The 17,799-nt window shown below is 40.7% G+C and overlaps 2 protein-coding genes across 5 annotated transcripts in view; both read left to right on the top strand.

The window, feature by feature from the left end:
* The first annotated feature begins 596 nt into the window (after positions 1–596).
* On the top strand, positions 597–16,299 carry CPB2 (carboxypeptidase B2). 3 transcript variants are annotated; one of them, XM_017815155.1, is made up of 11 exons: positions 597–729; positions 4,519–4,594; positions 7,223–7,347; positions 7,439–7,547; positions 8,077–8,178; positions 8,713–8,817; positions 11,368–11,484; positions 12,417–12,507; positions 13,699–13,901; positions 15,745–15,829; positions 15,957–16,299. In XM_017815155.1, the coding sequence occupies exons 1-11, from the start codon at positions 659–661 to the stop codon at positions 16,139–16,141; spliced, it is 1,269 nt and encodes a 422-aa protein (XP_017670644.1). In that variant the 5' UTR covers positions 597–658; the 3' UTR covers positions 16,142–16,299. The 3 variants fall into 3 exon arrangements, with proteins under 3 accessions (XP_017670644.1, XP_017670645.1, XP_017670647.1); XM_017815156.1 differs by lacking the exon at positions 8,713–8,817; XM_017815158.1 differs by lacking the exons at positions 7,223–7,347; positions 7,439–7,547.
* A 1,378-nt stretch (positions 16,300–17,677) lies between these two features.
* Positions 17,678–17,799, top strand: part of ZC3H13 (zinc finger CCCH-type containing 13) — a 46,107-nt gene continuing 45,985 nt past the window's right edge. Inside the window, exon 1 of one of the 2 annotated variants that reach the window (XM_017815035.1) lies at positions 17,678–17,773. The gene's annotated coding sequence lies outside the window, so the exon portion shown is untranslated. The remainder of the gene's footprint in view (positions 17,774–17,799) is intronic. The other variant, XM_017815036.1, reaches the window with a different exon arrangement.

Genomic DNA, 17,799 nt, shown 5'->3' with positions numbered 1-17,799 from the left:
AACTGTGAATACAGATATGGGAAGCAAATCTTGAGGTATGCAAAAATTAATAATGAGATGAAGAGTCATTTGTATTTTTTTCTTGAGAAGCTAACCTAGTGTGACATATGGAAAATATGTGGATGTCAGACCATCACAGAAACATATGCCCCACTTGCTCCTTGTTTTCTCTGCTAGCAAATACCAGCAGAAGAAGATTACCTGCTCGGGATTTTTCTATTTGGACTTAATAATCTCATTCCCACTGCTCTGACCCATCTTCATGCTTAGCTGTGATGTCTTATAGGAATGCTGGATGCAGAGCACGCTGCTGGACTTCCACAAATATTAGAGGTTCACAAAAGCTTTGTGCTTGGTGTTCTTTCTTATGTCTGTGATTCTAGCCACAATGAAGTAACATAAAGACCGAGATGACAAAGTGACTTGTCAATATGAAAATGTCCAAAATGTATTTTATACTCTCTTACGTGAATGACATCAATACAAGCAGGACCTCCTTAGGGAGCCCTGCCATACTGACTTAGCCACCAGGAGCTTGGAGTTGAGGTGAGAAGCAGTATTAAATTTTAACTACTCTTTAAATAACGTTTTTAAAATCAATAATGTGGGTCCTGAACCCTTTGCTTTCCAATTGCATTTAATTGTGGATGCCACGAAGATGAAGTTTTACCTGCTCTTTTTTACCCTGTTTATCTGGATTCAAGAGAAGCATGTCTTCACTCTTCCAAGGTAAATATCTGCTAATTGTGCCGAGCTTTTAGTGTGTTGTGAGAGGGACAGGGAAAGTATTGAGGAAAAATAATTTCAAGTTGCATAAGAAAACATTTGGCAAAGGCTGACATTTATTTATGGCCCTTGTAATTGGATATGTAGTTCAATTTAACATATAGATGGTGGAGGAAATGGAATTATTTTAAGTCTTCTTTGCATCCATAAATCCTATGTTTTTAATCATATTAAAATTATTCTTTTTGGTCTCAGTGCAAATCATTTCTGTTCATTAAGTGCTTTTGAATGCCAGTAAAGGGAACTCTGAAACCTAATGGGAAAAAATAATTTGCTTCATTTGCCTTAAAACAAGATCTTAAATGGATTACTTCTTGAAGTAGAAAGGGAAACCATTTCAGAAAGTGCTAACAATCTGTTTTCTTTTCAAAGCAGCTTTTATGATTGTTTTTCCAAGCATAAATCATTTTTGAATAACCATTTGGTATTTGTACAATGTTTCAGAAACACTTTATCGTTACCTATTGGTAAACTTCAGAAATGCCCTGAAACCAAATGCTTTCTTAAAACACAAGAACATATGTCAGAGATGAAGACAGGCAAAATGCTTTTATCTTCTGCTCATACAACATGTTTTAATAGGCAAAACTAAAAGTATAAGTTCTTCATGTGGTGATATTAAGCAAAGCTGAACAACCTATGATTAAATATAACCTGCTCCCAGGACTGAAATACCTACACAAAAACTAGTGAATTACGACTCACAGCCCTTCTGTGACTCTGCACCACATGCCAGTGGCAGACCTGAACACCACTAAGTTCATGCCTTAAAAAGAAGACCTTTCACCCCTATGTTGCAATCATATTTTCTTGTGGATTGCTATAGAGGTGTGAGGATTACAGTGGGGGGACACTTAAATATGGTTTTAGGTGAATTTACTGGAACAGTATTGCTCTGTGCTACTTGAAGGTTCATTTATTTAATGTTTAAATAAAACACTATCAGACCCTTACAGAAGAATATGACATTTCCCATTGGAAAGCATGAGTCTAATCCTCCCAGCCCCAGTTATGAAAATGGCTAAAACAGTGAGATTTAAAAGGTGATGCATTCTATCTGACTTTTATTTGAATGCTAGTGTTGGAGGATTTCCCAGGAATGTATTAAAGCCTCCCTTGCAAGGTTATAGTGTGATTACTGCATTTGGACTTCTACAACAAATACTCAACATTGTGAGACTTGTGGAGAAGTTAATAACACTGGAAAGGCACCTGCCTCACGTGTAGGAAAAGGGACAAGGCTAGAGGCTGAGAGTCAGCAAGGTGGGAGTAGAGAGAGCCCACAAAAAGACGTCTGTGCTCCACACAGATGAACATCTTAAATGGTCCAGGAGAACAGGAGAAAATGCTGGCAGCACTCCTCTACTGACACTGCCCGATAGAGCCAGGGTAAGACGTTCAGCTGAAGACAATTAGGGAGGCCTCTCTTCTGCAGATGTTAGTCAGAAAGAATATGCAAGGTTTAAATGAAGCCATGTTATGAGGACAGAGGGACACATCCATGTTGATGCCTTGTTTTTGTGGGCCTGTGTAATGTGATGCTGACAACCTTTCTAGTGACTAGAAATGCAATGGAAATGAGGGATGAAGAGCCTGAGATTCCTGCAGAAAGCTGTCACAGATTTATACCTATGTGTGAGACGGTGGCCCCTGGGTGGGATTCATATGACTGTATGGGATTTCTACATAGTTCTGCATGGGAACAAGTCCACTTCACCTCACTGTACAGTTAGAGGAGAAAAATACGTGTATTTAGGTGACAGTTCATTCCAGGTTTGCACACACACCTAAATTAGCTCAGTTTAACCTGACTCCAAAATGCCTGTTCCTTTATTAAGACAGTGCCTAGCTCAGGTGAAGATATCAAATCCATCTAAACTGAACAGTAATGCATCCCACTCACTTAGTTACAGGGTAAGACCTGAGCATTGTAGTGTGGGGATGGCAGTGGGACTTTTATTTTCCCAGAGGTAAAAAGGAGAAGAGAAAGAAACGGGGAATAGTGTCAGAGCCCAGTGGAACCCTGGCAGGAAGCTGGAGAAGAACAAGAGGGATCCTTTTAAGGACAAACTCAAAGAGCAACCAGGGAAGCAGGACATGAGAACAGAAAGTGAAAGAAAAGAGGTGTGTTTAAGATGACCATGTCCAGCTGTACGGGTGCAGCAGGCAGGGCAAGGAAGCTGAGGGTGGAGGGTTGTTTCTGAGATCGGTATAAAGGCAGTAATTAAAGCTTTTGTCTGAGTGTTAACAAGAGTGGGGCAGAATACAGATGAAAGGGTATAATGCCAAATCAAAGCAGAGGAACTGAGAAACCCAACAACTACAATTTTGGCTGTTAATATTCCCCATGTTAAAGATGACTACAAGTGCAAGGACAGAATTTTGATCATCTTGTTCAGTGTATTCAGGGCCTATTATGAGAGCTATAGAGGAATTGTACCAGCTGAAATATTTGTGCAACAAACAGTGGAGTACAAGCACATACCAGCTTTCTCATTTTGGTACTCTCAGGCTGTGGGAATCATAGGATGAAACCAGATCCAGCAGGCCTTTACTGGTCTCCCTGTGAAAAGACTTCCCCAGCTCTGAGAAGACAAATTCACTTTTAACATAGCCTCAAACACAGACTTCAGAGTGGACCTACCTAAAGAAATAGGCAAACTGCCAACCTTGCCTATCCCTGATTGCTTCTTGATGCTCTGTCAAATGATGATGGAGGCAAAAATAGGGTTGGCATATTGTTGGTTCTGCATGAGAAACAACAGTGATTGCTTGGAGCCTGGCTAAAAGCAAAGACGAATGACCTGGTTGCCAGATGCTGTCAGGTTTCTCCTTGAAATCAGTCACAACAATGAGCTGTGACAATCACGTTCTGCTGCTTGAAAACACTAGTTTTGAGACCCCTTCCTGTTTTCTTTTCAGGACAGTTTTTGCAGATAGGGCTGTCAGGGACTTCCATGGTGCCTGGTTTATGCAGTGCTATCAGTTCCACACAACTAGAGGGCTGAGAGCCACCCCAGCAATGGAAATGGAAATAGGGGTCTGACATTCTGTGGAGTCTCCTTCTTCTACATACAGTAATTATTTTAATGATCTATCCAGTGAAATTTTGAACTGCATGGTTTGCAGGGCTCTGAAGATCAAGGCTCAATTTACAATGTAGAGTGGTATTCTTTCTTTCCAGAAAGTGAATTCCATTTCTGTCACCAACAGTGGGATCAAGCATGGAGTAGCTGGAAAGCACCATGTCATGTACAGCACATTCGGACCACAGTTTTCAAGTAGAAAGGGAATATAAGTTATCAGGCAAAGATGGGGAGGACAGTGGTACAGACCAGCTGAAATGTTACTTGGCAGAGATACACAAATAGGGAGATCAGAAAAACTTGACCAGAGTAGGAATGCACATCTACAAAACAAAATCCACCAGCGCTGTCGCACTATGGGGGCTGGGGCTTGTGGCTGTTACGCTGGTGCCAGCTTTTAGTAGCAATCTCAGCATCCAGCAGTAGATATTGGCTACCACAGCCCTGTACCACCTCTGTCATGGATTTTACCAATTTGCAGAAGCAGAGGCTGGAACAGGGCCCAGCATCTTCACTCTTGAATCATCTTTGAGTTCATGGCAGCCAAGCTAGGGAAGATGAGAAAGGCCAAGCCTGCTTCGCTACGTTTGCATAAACTGGAGTTTTTCCAAATACTTCTGCTTTACTAAATACCCTTATTTTTCAGGGATGAAGTTTTGTGGGCTCTCCCACAAACAGATGAACAAGTTGAAGGCCTTCAGAATTTACTGAACACCACTGAGGTAAACAGATTCTTCTGTCTCTCCAGTCTCTAGGCCAGGCTTTTCCCCCAGGTGCTCTAATATTGCTTCTCCTCCAAAAGAAAGATTTAGCCCACTTTCATTCATTTGTTCTAGTACAGCAACTCAATAAATGCTTGGTTTTCATTGCTCCACTACCTCCTGATTTACACAAGGAGACCCCTCCAAAATGTTACAGTAATGAATTATATCACAGCTCATATTTCTGCAATTGATTTTGTATATTAAGACACTGCCAAATTGGCAAAGCGCCAGCACACAGTAAATAGAAATACATTTGCTAGGCAACCGCAGCACTTTTGACCAATGCAATCCTGACCCATGTGTCTTGCAGACCTTTGACGATTAGGACTGCATTTTTGTGGTATTTTTCTTCAAGTAGCATTTAGAATATAAAAATATCTTAAACAATAATTTTTATTATTCTTACTTCTGTCTTTCATTAGATAAAAGAGAATTTAATTAAATTGAGACATCTCTTCATTTGCCCAATCACACCCTCCCACCAGTTTGAAGCCAACGCTCTGCAACAAAGGTGTAATCATTCCTTCAGAATGATTGAGGATGTGTTTCAGATGACTGAGAGCTTTCAATGGAGTCAATGCCCCGTCTTATTTTGTCTTTCTTGGCTCCTATTCATTCTATGTCCATCCCAAAATCCCACTAGTCTTCTGTTGTCCCTACTACTATCTTCTAATCCTTCCCTTAAGTTCTTAAAAACCTTTTGATAGCCTTCCTTGCTCTTTTCCATCTCCAGAAGTCAACTCACATATCCATATCTTTTGCTGTACAAATATAAATCTCCCCTCCTCCAACTTTTCCTTACTACTGTAATTCTTCACTTTCTTGTTCACAGGAGCCCCAGGAAGTCAGGAAGAACAACCGCACCACAGTCAGTGCAGAGAGGGCATGTGATGGTTCCTACCAAGTCACTTATGTGAATATACAAAACAAACATTTTTCACGGGTTCATAAATTGGGCAATTTTTTTTCCACGGCTATAAATTGGGCAAGTTATAGAGGAAAACAGAAAGGAGGGAATAGGAAAGGGAAAGGGTAAGGGAAAGGGAAGACACAAACAATACCTCCCAACAAATTGTAACGTCTACAATTTAGCAAAAAAGAAGCAACACAAAATTAGCATCTTAGAGGAGGAATTATCAGGCTAATTATAGGTGCTACTCCTGCAAAAGTTGGGAAGTAAAAACATAAGCCAAAAGAAATGCTTTGTTCTTACAGCACACACATTGCATGCAGCATTCATCAGAAGACCCAGACACAGGAGCACCTACAGGAACCTTTTGTAGCTGCCCGTGGGGCAGAATTGACCATTGCTGATGATGGGTAAAGAGAACAATAATCATATGCATTACCAAAGTTTCCCATTTACCCCCATTCATTGCTCCTCTGCCACCTCATCTGTGTTAATCCAGAGTTGCTTAGTTTTCCTTACTCTCAATTCAAAGAATGTCTGTGCCAAAGAGAAACTATAACTGAACTGGTGCACATCAGTGCACACAGCAGGCTAGTCAGGGCAACAGGGACAGCAACATCCAGCTTGCTTCTTGGATGGGTTTTCCAAACAATGCTGATCCATGTGATGCTGCCACTACTCTGTCAATAATGTTTCAGATGGCTACACTGAGACTAACTCAACCATTTGTATAGCACCTTGCAGTAACACATCTGGGGCCAAATGTTTTACCATTTATTGCTCCAAAGTCTTGATCAAACACATGGATGAGTTTTCTGTATGATTTTGCAGACATGTTCTCTCTGAGAAATGAGGTCAACAGCTGACAGCTGATAGATGCCTGGAAACATGGTGCCCTAAATTGGATACAATATTCCTGGTGCAACTGCACCAGGAAGGAAACAAAATAAACCCTATTGTCTGGTGACTCCATTCTGTATGATGGCATAAAAATGGATCCAAGAGTTATGCTGGTTTTTTTCACACTCTAATTTTATGCCTAATTTTCTGCTGTTGCCCTTAGATCTTTTTGTATTATTTGTTCTAAAGTTTCAGTCTTTTATTGAATATGTTGACTTTGGATTTTATTTTTGTAAAATATTTAATTTTACCAAGAAGAATCTCATTTTCTTATTTTCCTCCCAAGTCTAATCTCTGTACTGCTGCTTCAACTTGACTTATATTCAAACCCCTTCTGGCATTTATTTCCTCCCTGATCAAAGTCATCAGAGAATACAATAACTACAAAGACTGGTCTGATCTTCATTAATTCTCCAAATACCCTCAGGGAAAATAACTCTCAGCAGACTTGAAAACATGTAACATAATAACCAGCTAAATATATCTATTATACTAGAAATACTATCTCAGCAAAGGTTATGTTCCCGTCTTTGTTCTTGATTTATGAATTTATGTGCAGAAGTCATTACAAACATTTCTTAAATACACGCATTTTATTTCCAGCAGTAGCAGAATGGTATAACACATCACAGGCAACATTAAACTGCTTGTTATGAGGGGTGTCTTAAATTGCAAACATATGCTTTCATTATTTTCAAAATGCTTATTAAATGTTAGTAAGAATATTTTTTCTTTCTTCAGTTAAAAAAAATGAAATGTTTTTGGAAAATTTGTAGGTCATTCTCTGGCAACCTGTTGTGGTTGAAAACATTAAGAAGGACAGAGAAGTCCATTTCTATGTCAGAGCATCCAACATAAATAGCACAAAAGCCCAGTTAAGGCAACTGGCCATCCAACACAAGTATGTATTTTTTATTTGTAGTCATGAATGTTTCTGTAAAGTTGTTTGTCATTTATTTAACAGGAGGTTGTGCTTTTCCTTTGTTATTCAGAGTCTTGATAGGAGATGTTCAAGGATTTATTGAAAAACAGACTGTCAATGACACAGTCAACCCACGCAGATCTTCTTCTTATTACGAAAACTACCATTCAATGAAAGAAGTAAGATATTTTTGTTGTAAACATCTGTAGATTCAAAGGTTGAAATTTGTCTCATGATTGAGAATAGAGATAAAGGAAAAGAAAACATCAACAGGTAATAATTATCATCGTATTTCTCAACAATTTAGAGTTTTATTTCTTGCAATGCTTTCATAAAGAAAGAAATAAGCACCAGACAAAATCTCTCATACATGTATTGTCTCAAACTGCCATTCAAAGGCAGTCAATACAGTAGAAAAACGAAGTCAAAAAACAAACATATAAATATTTGAAACATGAAATGAATAATAATTTAACCAAATAGAACTAAAGAGGAATTTCAGGCCTATACTTGGACTGTGTTGTGATTGTATCTTACTGTTTGTTTTAAGAGAAATTAGAGTCAGGCAAGTAGTAAGTGGGCTGAATTATTCGTTTTTCTTTCCCATTATGTAAAGAGGCAGGATTTTGAAAGATAGAATGAATTTAAGTCACTTTCAGAGGTGAAGGAAAACAACAGAGTATCTATATACTAACTTCACCCTTGCAGATATACCGTTGGATGGAAGAAGTAGTCAAAGTCCACTCTGATCTCCTACAGAAAATATATATTGGATCATCATATGAAAAGAGACCACTTTATGTCCTGAAGGTACAGCTGTGACTTACTGCAAAAACTTGCCAAGTAATAATGTAAGCAAGTGATGGGGCTTGGCCAGAACACTTCCTTAAATCTATACTTAAATGAATATTTTTTGTGGTTTTTAGAAGTTTCCTGAGTTGTTCTAGTAAGGTGCATTACTGCTGCAAATGCATTTGATGACATCAGGTTCCTTGTTGGGTCACATTTGGCCATCATCCAAAGGCATGAAATACTGGCACAGTGGATACCCTCCTCTGTTGACTATGAAGCCAATCTAGTTTGCTGCTCTGCATAGCTGATGACAGACTCTCTTGACCTCAGGTCTTGCTGTATTCTTGGTGTTTATGTTAGGACCTTGCAAGCAGATTGAATGTGGCTGTCTGTATGTGAACATAACTGGTGGCTGCATCCTGGCCCAGGATCAGTCTGAGCTCTCCCTACAAGACAGATGCTTCTTCTTCCATCTTCTTTACCCTTTCACTTCCACTTTTCTGTGGGACCCTTTACAATGGTGACATTGTACTGCAATTTCTCTTTTGTCAGATTTCTAAAAGCCAGGAAAAATCCAAAAGTGCCATATGGATTGACTGTGGTATCCATGCTAGAGAATGGATTTCTACTGCTTTTTGCCTGTGGTTCATAGGCCATGTGAGTAGATAATCACATCTGATTACTGTTGTCAAAGCAAAGCAAAAAATCCTGATGCCATTTACCTTTGTCCAATTGCGCTCTAAGCTCCATAAAACCTTAATCCATTTACTTCCACAACACCAACACATGAGATTTGTGTCTAAGCTGCATACATAACAGTGAGTGTGTGTGTGCATGTGTGTTCATGTCAGTAGATAGGAGGGGGTGTGTGTGAGAGAGAGAGAGACACAAAGTCACAGGGATTAAATGCAAATGAGCTCAAATGTACTTTCAAGTATGAAAAAAACGTGTGCAGAAAATTCAACAGAGACATTTATAATTAAGAATGGTCAGGGAAGGAGATGCCATGCCAGCAAAAGCACATTTTGATAATCTGCTAGGGCTAAGTCTTCACTGCTATGTGGATTCAAGGAATGGTCTTGGCTATGGGTCATGCAGCACACAGTGGTTCATGTCCATATTACCGCATCTGGCACTGCCTGGACTGGATAGAAAGACATCCAGGGTGAGCTCAAGCTGTCCTACAACTCTTGGCTCTCTCCCTAGATGCCCTTCTAGAGCAATAGGTACCCCACACTTGCCTGCTCCAGGCATGGTATAGCTCAACACCAGCATGCACACCAGCAATCTCTGCTTATCACTTGCTGTGATGCATCACCTGCTGCTACTGCTCCTCCTGCCTCTGCGTTTTTTATTTGCGCTCCTGCTTTTTTCTGGATCTGCCTTATGCAGAGAATAAAGCCACACAAGCCACCTTCTAGCCCTGCTAGAGATACCCTCATTTCAGACCTCCAGAACATGACCAACAACAGCAGCCATGCACAGAGTTCATGGGAACCAGAAAATCACTGATGGGATGAGCCTGTAGAACAGGCTTTGATCGACCAGTCTTGATGTGCAGCTGCAGACCAATAGTCACATCTATCTTTATATTTTTGATATCTATACTGCTCAGGATAGTGTACAAAGGTACACCAAAAGATATAATACCTACAATTTTCACCTGGATTTTAACATACATTGCCTTAGTCTTGTTGAACCTAAGGCATCTCTGCTCTACTTTTTATGCTGAGCTGCAGGTCCAGTTCCTGTTATGGACTAGGCAAAGGTTCCTAAGGCCTTTCTGGCCCAGACAAGGTTGTCCATCTTGCTCAGTTAATATTCTGAGATATTATTTATTGTTACTTTTTTACAAAAGCAAAGCTCACAGTAAAAATAAGCTAGATGAGATTGAGACTTCACAATCACCAGTACTGTAGTTAGAAAAAAACAACATAGATGAGTCCTTGAACATGAATTGTGGTTTGGTTGTGATGGAACTAAATAATGTTAATGTTAATAATAATAATAATAATAATAAAGGAGAAGAAGTATTTATTCCTGTCATCAGTCACAACTATAAAGCCTCAAAACTATAACATTTGAAAGGATATTACAGGAGTTAGGGACAGATACAGCTGAATGTACCTTGTGACACACTGATAATTCCAGCCTTCAAGGTTCCATTTGAGAGAAATGCATTTGCCCTTTTCATGCTGCTCCAAATAATTACCATCTGTGCTGTCACTTTGCCAGTGACACGTCCCTGGAGCAATTTTCAGAAGTAACAAGCTGAACATTTAGGTTCTCCATACCTTTGATCTAATTTACATGTTTTAAATTAAAATTTTATTTCCATATCACTCCATGAAGTAACATTTTAAAATCTGACATCAATACAGATCTGCACACATACATTAAAACCACCATCTCTCTCTAGCATTGTTTATAATGGGTCCACTCTTTATCATTTAATTTTGTCGTTAAGATTGTAGAAAGATTGACATTTCTCATTTAGACAAAAGAAGACCATTGCCTGAGGAAAACCAAGAAGGATTTAAAATGAAAGAAGGTGGTTTAAGTAAGGTGTAAAGAAAAAAAGAAGAAAATATATGACTAAGGACTTAGTCTATTCTAATAGTAACAATCCCACTTATTTAGGTTAAAATTTATTCCTGCGTCATGGACCAACAACCAGGGTAGGTATCACTAAAGCCTTCAAAATAAGCTGTGAGACAAAATTAGCAAAGTAGATCTTACTGGCTCTTGTCATATGATTGCATTAAACTCACGATGCAACCAGAGAAATAATGTTATATACAGAAGCCATTTGAAATGTTACTTGTTATTTTCAGGCTTGCTATACTTTGTGCTACTTTTGTGGTATTTTGGGTGGAAGGGAGGGTTCCTATTATTTATAGAAGCAGCAAAAGCTCAAACCTTCCCATTAATAGGCTTCAATTCTATCTCATGACCACCTATTAACACTAAAGGACTGGAGTGTATCTGATTGACTGTATCAATTCAATTCCTACCCTCTCCACGGCAGTTCTAAGCAAAGAGCTGCTTTGCTATTCAGCAATTTCCATGATGTGATGTGCCTTATCAGGAGGCAGACTTGTCTGATAATTGCACAATTATTTTACACATGTCACCAGGTGCCTTTCTAGGAAGGCAAGAAAAACACTATTATGAATGCTTTTAATAAGTTTCCCCTGTGCTTTATAGGCAATCCATGTGCGTGAGAGAGACCCAACCATGACAATGCTTCTGGAGCACTTTGATTTCTACGTCATGCCTGTGATAAATGTGGATGGTTATGAGTACACATGGAGCCATCCCTCTGTATGTAGACCTTTTTTGACAGGTTGTACTGTGCATGCTTAGAACATCATTTTCATCCTGGAACTGCATACCCCAAACTCTAAACCCGTGCTTGGAATTTCTGTATCTTTGCCCTATTTAAATCACAACAAATGCTGCAACTATTTGGCATTTTATCCACAGTACCTTCATGTTTTCCAATCTGCTAGAAATGCATGTGGAAATGACAGAATCTCATCCTGGTATTTTAATACTTCCAGATGTCAGGAAACACCTGTGTCCGCCTTCAGGAGCAAGGTTATAAATACCAGCACAATCTATCACAAGCTGGAGAGTGTCCTGCATCACCTACAGCACAGCCAATAACTCACTCCTTACTCCTACTCTTCTCTGAGTACTTTTTGTTTGAGATAAATAAAGGTACAACAGGTACCTTTTGTCCAGGGTTTCATTTGTTGGCTGGAAATCCCAAGCTGTTGAGATGGTTCTTCGATTTTTTAAATCCTTCACTCAAGTTATAAAAAAAAATAAATCTCCCTCTCCACTCTTACTCATTTAATCTTCAACAGAGCTTGGCTCACACTTGTATAACTATGCACCATCACCTCAACAGGTGCACACCAAATTTCCAGCTTTCCATGTGTTGGCAGCAATGCCTATGTGAACTCTTAAACTCACATACCTGGCCAAACTGTATGTCTTCTCCTCTCCTTCCACAGTGCAAATTACATTGAAATCAGACAAGATATGACCATTTCTTATCCTACCCAAACATTTCCTTTTATCATCCAGCCTTGCTGGCAAACAGATTGTGGTTTTAGAATCTTCCTTGGCCTTCATTGGCACATTACTGTGAGGCACAAGTGGGAAGTCACAGTTAACTAACCAGGGAGATGGCGCATTGATTTTTCCAGCTTTTTTCCTGAACATGGCTTGTGTGTCTCTTTCTTTAGAATCGCCTCTGGAGAAAAAGCCGCTCAAAGCATGGTAACAGCAAGTGCATTGGTACTGACATGAACCGGAATTTTGATGCGCACTGGTGTGGTAGGACATAATTTTCTTCCTATTGTATCCCTGCCTCACTTTTAGCCTTTAAAATTCTTTATTTTGAAAACGTTTTCATTTACCATTTCACAAAGTTAATATAAAGACGAATGTAGCTAAGTACGTGTTATGAACCGGTGAAAACTTTCCCAGCTTTAGATACTTTTTATTGGGACTCTGGATTTTTTTCTCCCCAGATGACAAACCAGGGAATAGCCTCTTCCCAGCACAATAGAGATCCAGGCTCCTGTATCCCGCCCCTTGCATCATACCATGACACATTGGTGGAGGCTGCTGGTGGGAAGGAGGAAAGAGGGAAGAGATGGCCCTTGCCATGTCACCCAAGGCCCATTGCACTATCCAATTGAGTAGGTGCTCCACCATGGTGTACAAACTGATCACTTCAGTCATCCTTCCACAATGCCTAGCAGACCAAGATTTTTTGGGTCTTAGTGTTTCTTGTGAAGGCTATATCGCATTTATTTATTCCAGGCACTTTAGTACTTAACAAGTTTTTAATAGTCTGTAGAATAGCTATCTTAAAACGTTATCTTATAGATCAGATCTGGCTTCACCCAGAGCTGACATTAACGTTCTGTATGGTTTTCAGTCATTTTAGTCCATTGCTATACTGTCCATGGCTATTACAGGAAAACATGCATTTTTTCACTATACACTAAAGATCCTGACTGCTTCCAGAAAGTTATTTGGTCTTATTCAGAAGATAGCAGAAGCAGTGAATCCTAGTTGTCTTCTTGATAACTTGTTCCAGCGTTTTCTTAAAAATTTTGATTTGTGTTTCTTCAGCTCCCCATTGAGAGCTTGCTTTCCCCCAAGATCAAATAATCACTTAGAACTGCCCTTTTCCTGTAGTTCTCTTAAATTTTAAGACGTGATCTCACAATCATGTGATGATTTTAAATTAAGCATATTATTCCTCTCTTCTTAGACTTTTTATCCAGTCTTTGAACAGTTTTTTTTCTATCTTCTCCAATTGTTTCCAAGAGCATAGTAGATGAGAAATCCTAGTAGGTTTGCACAGATTTCTACAAGCATGCAAGTTCTTTCCACAGCATGGCAGAATCCATGATGTCTTGTGTATTTGCATCATACACTGCTCTTTTATTAGATGAACAGAAATGAAGAAGGAAAGAAGTAAAGGAGTAAAACTGTGCATCTTTTCTGTTACAGGTCAAGGAGCATCTCCCTATGAATGTCAGGAGACATACTGTGGACCCTACCCAGAGTCTGAGCCTGAAGTGAAAGCAGTGGCTCGCTTTGTCAGAGACCACAAAAACACCATTAAAGCCTACATAACCATGCACTCTTACTCCCAGTTGGTATTGTTTCCATATTCTTACACTATGAACAGAAGCAAAGACCATGACGAGCTGGTAAGTCTTCCCAGCTCCTGAAGTTTCACATTATTTCAGAACTACTTACCCTGCTTGGTTAGCCTTGTAGTGAGGAAGTCACAGTTTTCTGAGGATCAAGAATTAGAAAATGAGATTTTTCTTGATGCTCTTAACAAATTAGTCTGGGCTAGTCTAGTAGTGCGTAAGTCAGCAATCTGCTTCTGAAGTCTATGGAAAAATGAAAATATTTATTCCAGATTGATAACACGTCAACAACACCTGATATGTTGAAGCTGCTGTTAAAAGAGCAGAGTCACGTTGTTTTGGACACCTTGAAGAGACATATATGTGCAAATTCCTCATTATGTTGTACGGTTTACACAAATTCTGAAATTACTTGGGTGTGTAACTGAAAAACACCCTTCACATACCTAAGCAATGAGGTGTTCTGGTGGACCCTTGCTACTTTTGTTATGGTTTTTGCTAGGGATACTTCTTAAGATAGTCTTAATGGTAGGACAGAACACATACTCTGCTTATGTAGTATTTTACATTCTTGAGCCACCAAATCATAGAGTAAAAACTCTCCCTGAAGACAGACTGCACTCAAAGCAGAAAAAGTAGCTGCTGTTTTTTCCCACTGATGATAAAACTCTGGGTTTGTCTGGATGTGGAAAAAATATCCAGGCTAAACTGGGATGTGCTAACACAGAGTAATCAAGCCCTAGGAGTAGGTGGACAGCTTAGGTATATTCTTCTTATGTAAAGATGTCAAAATCCCCAGAGCAAGGGATTCCCTTTCCAGTACTTCCTAGCCCACTTTCAGTGTTTCCTAAGCTCCAAGTGCGGAGGCAATGAATTCTGCTATTTGCAGCAAGGGCTTCTGCCTCAAAGGTAAGAAAGGAGCAGAAATCATGGGAAGGCAATTAGAAAGCAGGTGACAGCTTTGGGATTTGCCATCTGGGAAGCCAGTGCATGTCTGAGGTGGACAGGTGATTTCATACACTGACAGGTAATTTCATGTATGACATAAGGACAGACAGTAGGAGAGTTTATAGAGGATTGACATTTGCACTCACTGCTGTCATTTCAACACTGCTTTTCAACGTCCGCATCTACCGTGTCACTTAACATATTTTATTTTTTAAAATAATATTTTAAAAAACATTTTATTTTTTAAAAAGAAATGTTGTATATATAAGAGGACTGTAAAAAGTACACAATTAACTCTTTGGAAGCATCCTACTTCAAAATCCCATACAGTCCAATATAGCATTTCCACTGGTAACTAAGGCCAGTGTGTTCAGAAGACATGAAAAAAAATGCAGTAATGTAAATATAGAACAAACTAATTCCTAATAACATATATATTCTGTGATGTCTGGTTACCAATTAATTTCCTGAAATGAACTGTTTTATATACCACAATTTAAAAAGTGAAGTTGTGAGTAAACAGTAATGCATTTGTGACTCTTTCCCTGTAAAGTAGAAAGAGGTGCCCTAATTCTGGGCATTTAAGTTTTCTTTATGGCTTAAGGGTAGAGTTCTCTCAATTAAAATATTTTCCTGCCGTTTTTGTCAATACCACGTGAATCGTCAGTGACTTAAATACTGCGGCAGAAAAGAAAAAATATGAGACAAATGAGAACAAGTGGTTTGACAACAGTTTACTGCTATCTATATTTTTTCATCTGTCTACAGCAGAAAGGCAATCTGCAGCATGGGCATATGCTGAAAATTTTTACACATTGTGTGGGTTTTCTAGAACTTTTTATGAGTATTTAACTCTTATAAGATCCAGAGCACAGTGTAAATAAATTCTAACTCAATACATACTATTATCACAAGGCCTTAAAGCTAATAATGTTTTCTTTAATTTCAGGACAGTCTGGCAAAGAAAGCAGCTAAAGCTATAAGGAGGACAACAAAGGAAACTTATAGACCGGGTCCTGGGGCACAGACAATCTGTAAGTACGACTTTCCTGCAATGACAGGCATTACAGCATGTCCTTGCTGGCAACAGAAGACAGCTTTTGAACTGAAGACTGAAGTTCTGGCTTCAGGTAATTTATCTATTTTCCCTTCCTGACATAGATTTAGCTCCTGGAGGGTCCGACGACTGGGCTTATGATCTTGGCATTAAATATTCTTTTACCTTTGAGCTACGAGACACGGGAACTTATGGATTTTTGCTTCCTTCTCGAGAAATTAAGCCAACTTGCTTAGAAGCACTTTCTGCTGTGAAAGAGATAGCTAAACATGTTCTCCAAAATTTGTGACGCTGAATATAATTTATTCCAGCATTACTGCACTTAGTTATAAAAGTAATAAAAAAGCTTGCTGCTTTATTATTTCCATATAGGCAGGAAAAAAAAAGAATGACTGCACCTCCTATATTTTAGGATACATCAGTAATTTTCAACCATACCTATATACCTATACTTGCAATGGTAGCTCAGTGCACCACATATAGAGAGAGCACTCTATAAGAGGAAAATAGCACAGATGTACTACACAGATAGTGGGAGGTCCAGGTGATGTAGCCTCGAATGGGCCTCTGACCAACTACTGGGCAGACTCCATTCATAGAAGAGGTTCTTCCATTTCGGTCACTTGAGCTACTAAAGGATTTCCAGGAAAACAACCCTACTCATTGTTTCTGCTGTCAAATAAAAAGGATGTTCACATGAGAACTTGCTGCACGTTTTAATAAAGGCAAGGACACACAGGTGACCAAACCACCAAGGGGCAGCTGCCCACAGGCACCTCCACTACAATTAGCCAAGTTCATTTATCCTGCAGCCAAGGGTTTGTGTGGAAAAACACAGGCCTTTAGGCTTTATAAGATGTTATAACGGCCTTATAAGGTGACAGGACAAGGGGCAATGGTTTTAAACTGAAACAGGGCAGGCTGAGATTAAGGAAGAAGTTTTTTACAATCCAAGCGGTGCAGCACTGGCACAAGTTGCCCACAGAGGTGGTGGATGTCCCATCCCTGGGAACACTGAAAGCCAGGTTGGATGGGGCTCTGAGCAACCTGGTTTAATTGAAGATCACAGAATTACAAAATCGGTTAGGTTGGAAAAGATCTGAGATCATCCAGTCCAACCTATGACTGGACAACACCACCGTGTCAACTAGACTGTGGTGCAAAGTGCCACATCCGTCTGTTCTTAAACACCTACAGGGATGGTGACTCCACCACCTCCCTGAGGTTCATTACAGTTCATTACAATGTCTAATCGCCCTTTTTGTGGAGAAATTCCTCCTAACGTCCAACCTAAATCTCCACGATGCAGTTTAAACCCATGTCCTCTTGTGCTGTCGCCTGGGAGAAGAGACGGACCCCCACCTGGCTACAACCTCCTTTCAGGTAGCTGTAGAGAGTGATAAGTCCCGCTGAGTCTCCTTTTCTCCCAGCTTAAACACTCCCAGCCCCCTCAGCGGCTCCCCACAGCACTCAAACACCAGATCCTTCACCATCTCCGTTGCCTCCCTCTGAGGCGGAGCCAGGCGCCTCCCCCGCCCTCCCCAAGATGGCGGCACAGCCGCTTCCGCCCTTCCCGCCGCCGCCATCGTCATCGGCGTCACCGTCACCGCCATCACCATCGTCATCACATCGTCATCATCCTCGGCGGCGGCGGCGGCGCGGGCGGCGCGAGGGCCGCCGGGAAGGGCGCGCGGAGGCGGTGGCGGCGGCGGCGGTCCCTCGGCGGCTGTCCCGGCGCGCGGGGCGGGAGCGGCGGGTCCGCGGGGGCGCGCGCCGCTCCGCGCGCTCCTCCCCCTCCTGCCCGCGCCGCTCTGCGCTCAGGCCCGGGAGGACGGACCCCCCCCTCGCCCCCTCCCACCCTCTCCGCCCCGGGCGGCGGCGGAGGAGGCGGCGGGGAGCGGCGCGGCAGCGCAAGGAGCAGGTGAGTGCGGCGGCACGGCCGCGGGC

Source organism: Lepidothrix coronata, unplaced genomic scaffold (genome assembly GCF_001604755.1).
Source record: "Lepidothrix coronata isolate B3197 unplaced genomic scaffold, Lepidothrix_coronata-1.0 Scaffold48, whole genome shotgun sequence".
Taxonomy (NCBI): Eukaryota; Metazoa; Chordata; class Aves; order Passeriformes; family Pipridae; genus Lepidothrix; species Lepidothrix coronata.
The sequence above is the reverse complement of the archived record's forward strand: the minus strand, read 5'-3'. Positions and strand labels throughout refer to the sequence as shown.

Coding starts and splice junctions, on each gene's coding strand:
- CPB2 (XM_017815155.1), top strand. CDS start 659: ATGAAGTTTTACCTGCTCTTTTTTACCCTGTTTATCTGGATTCAAGAG. Junction 4,595..7,222: donor ATTTACTGAACACCACTGAG/GTAAACAGATTC, acceptor GAAAATTTGTAG/GTCATTCTCTGGCAACCTGT. Junction 8,818..11,367: donor GCCTGTGGTTCATAGGCCAT/GTGAGTAGATAA, acceptor TGTGCTTTATAG/GCAATCCATGTGCGTGAGAG.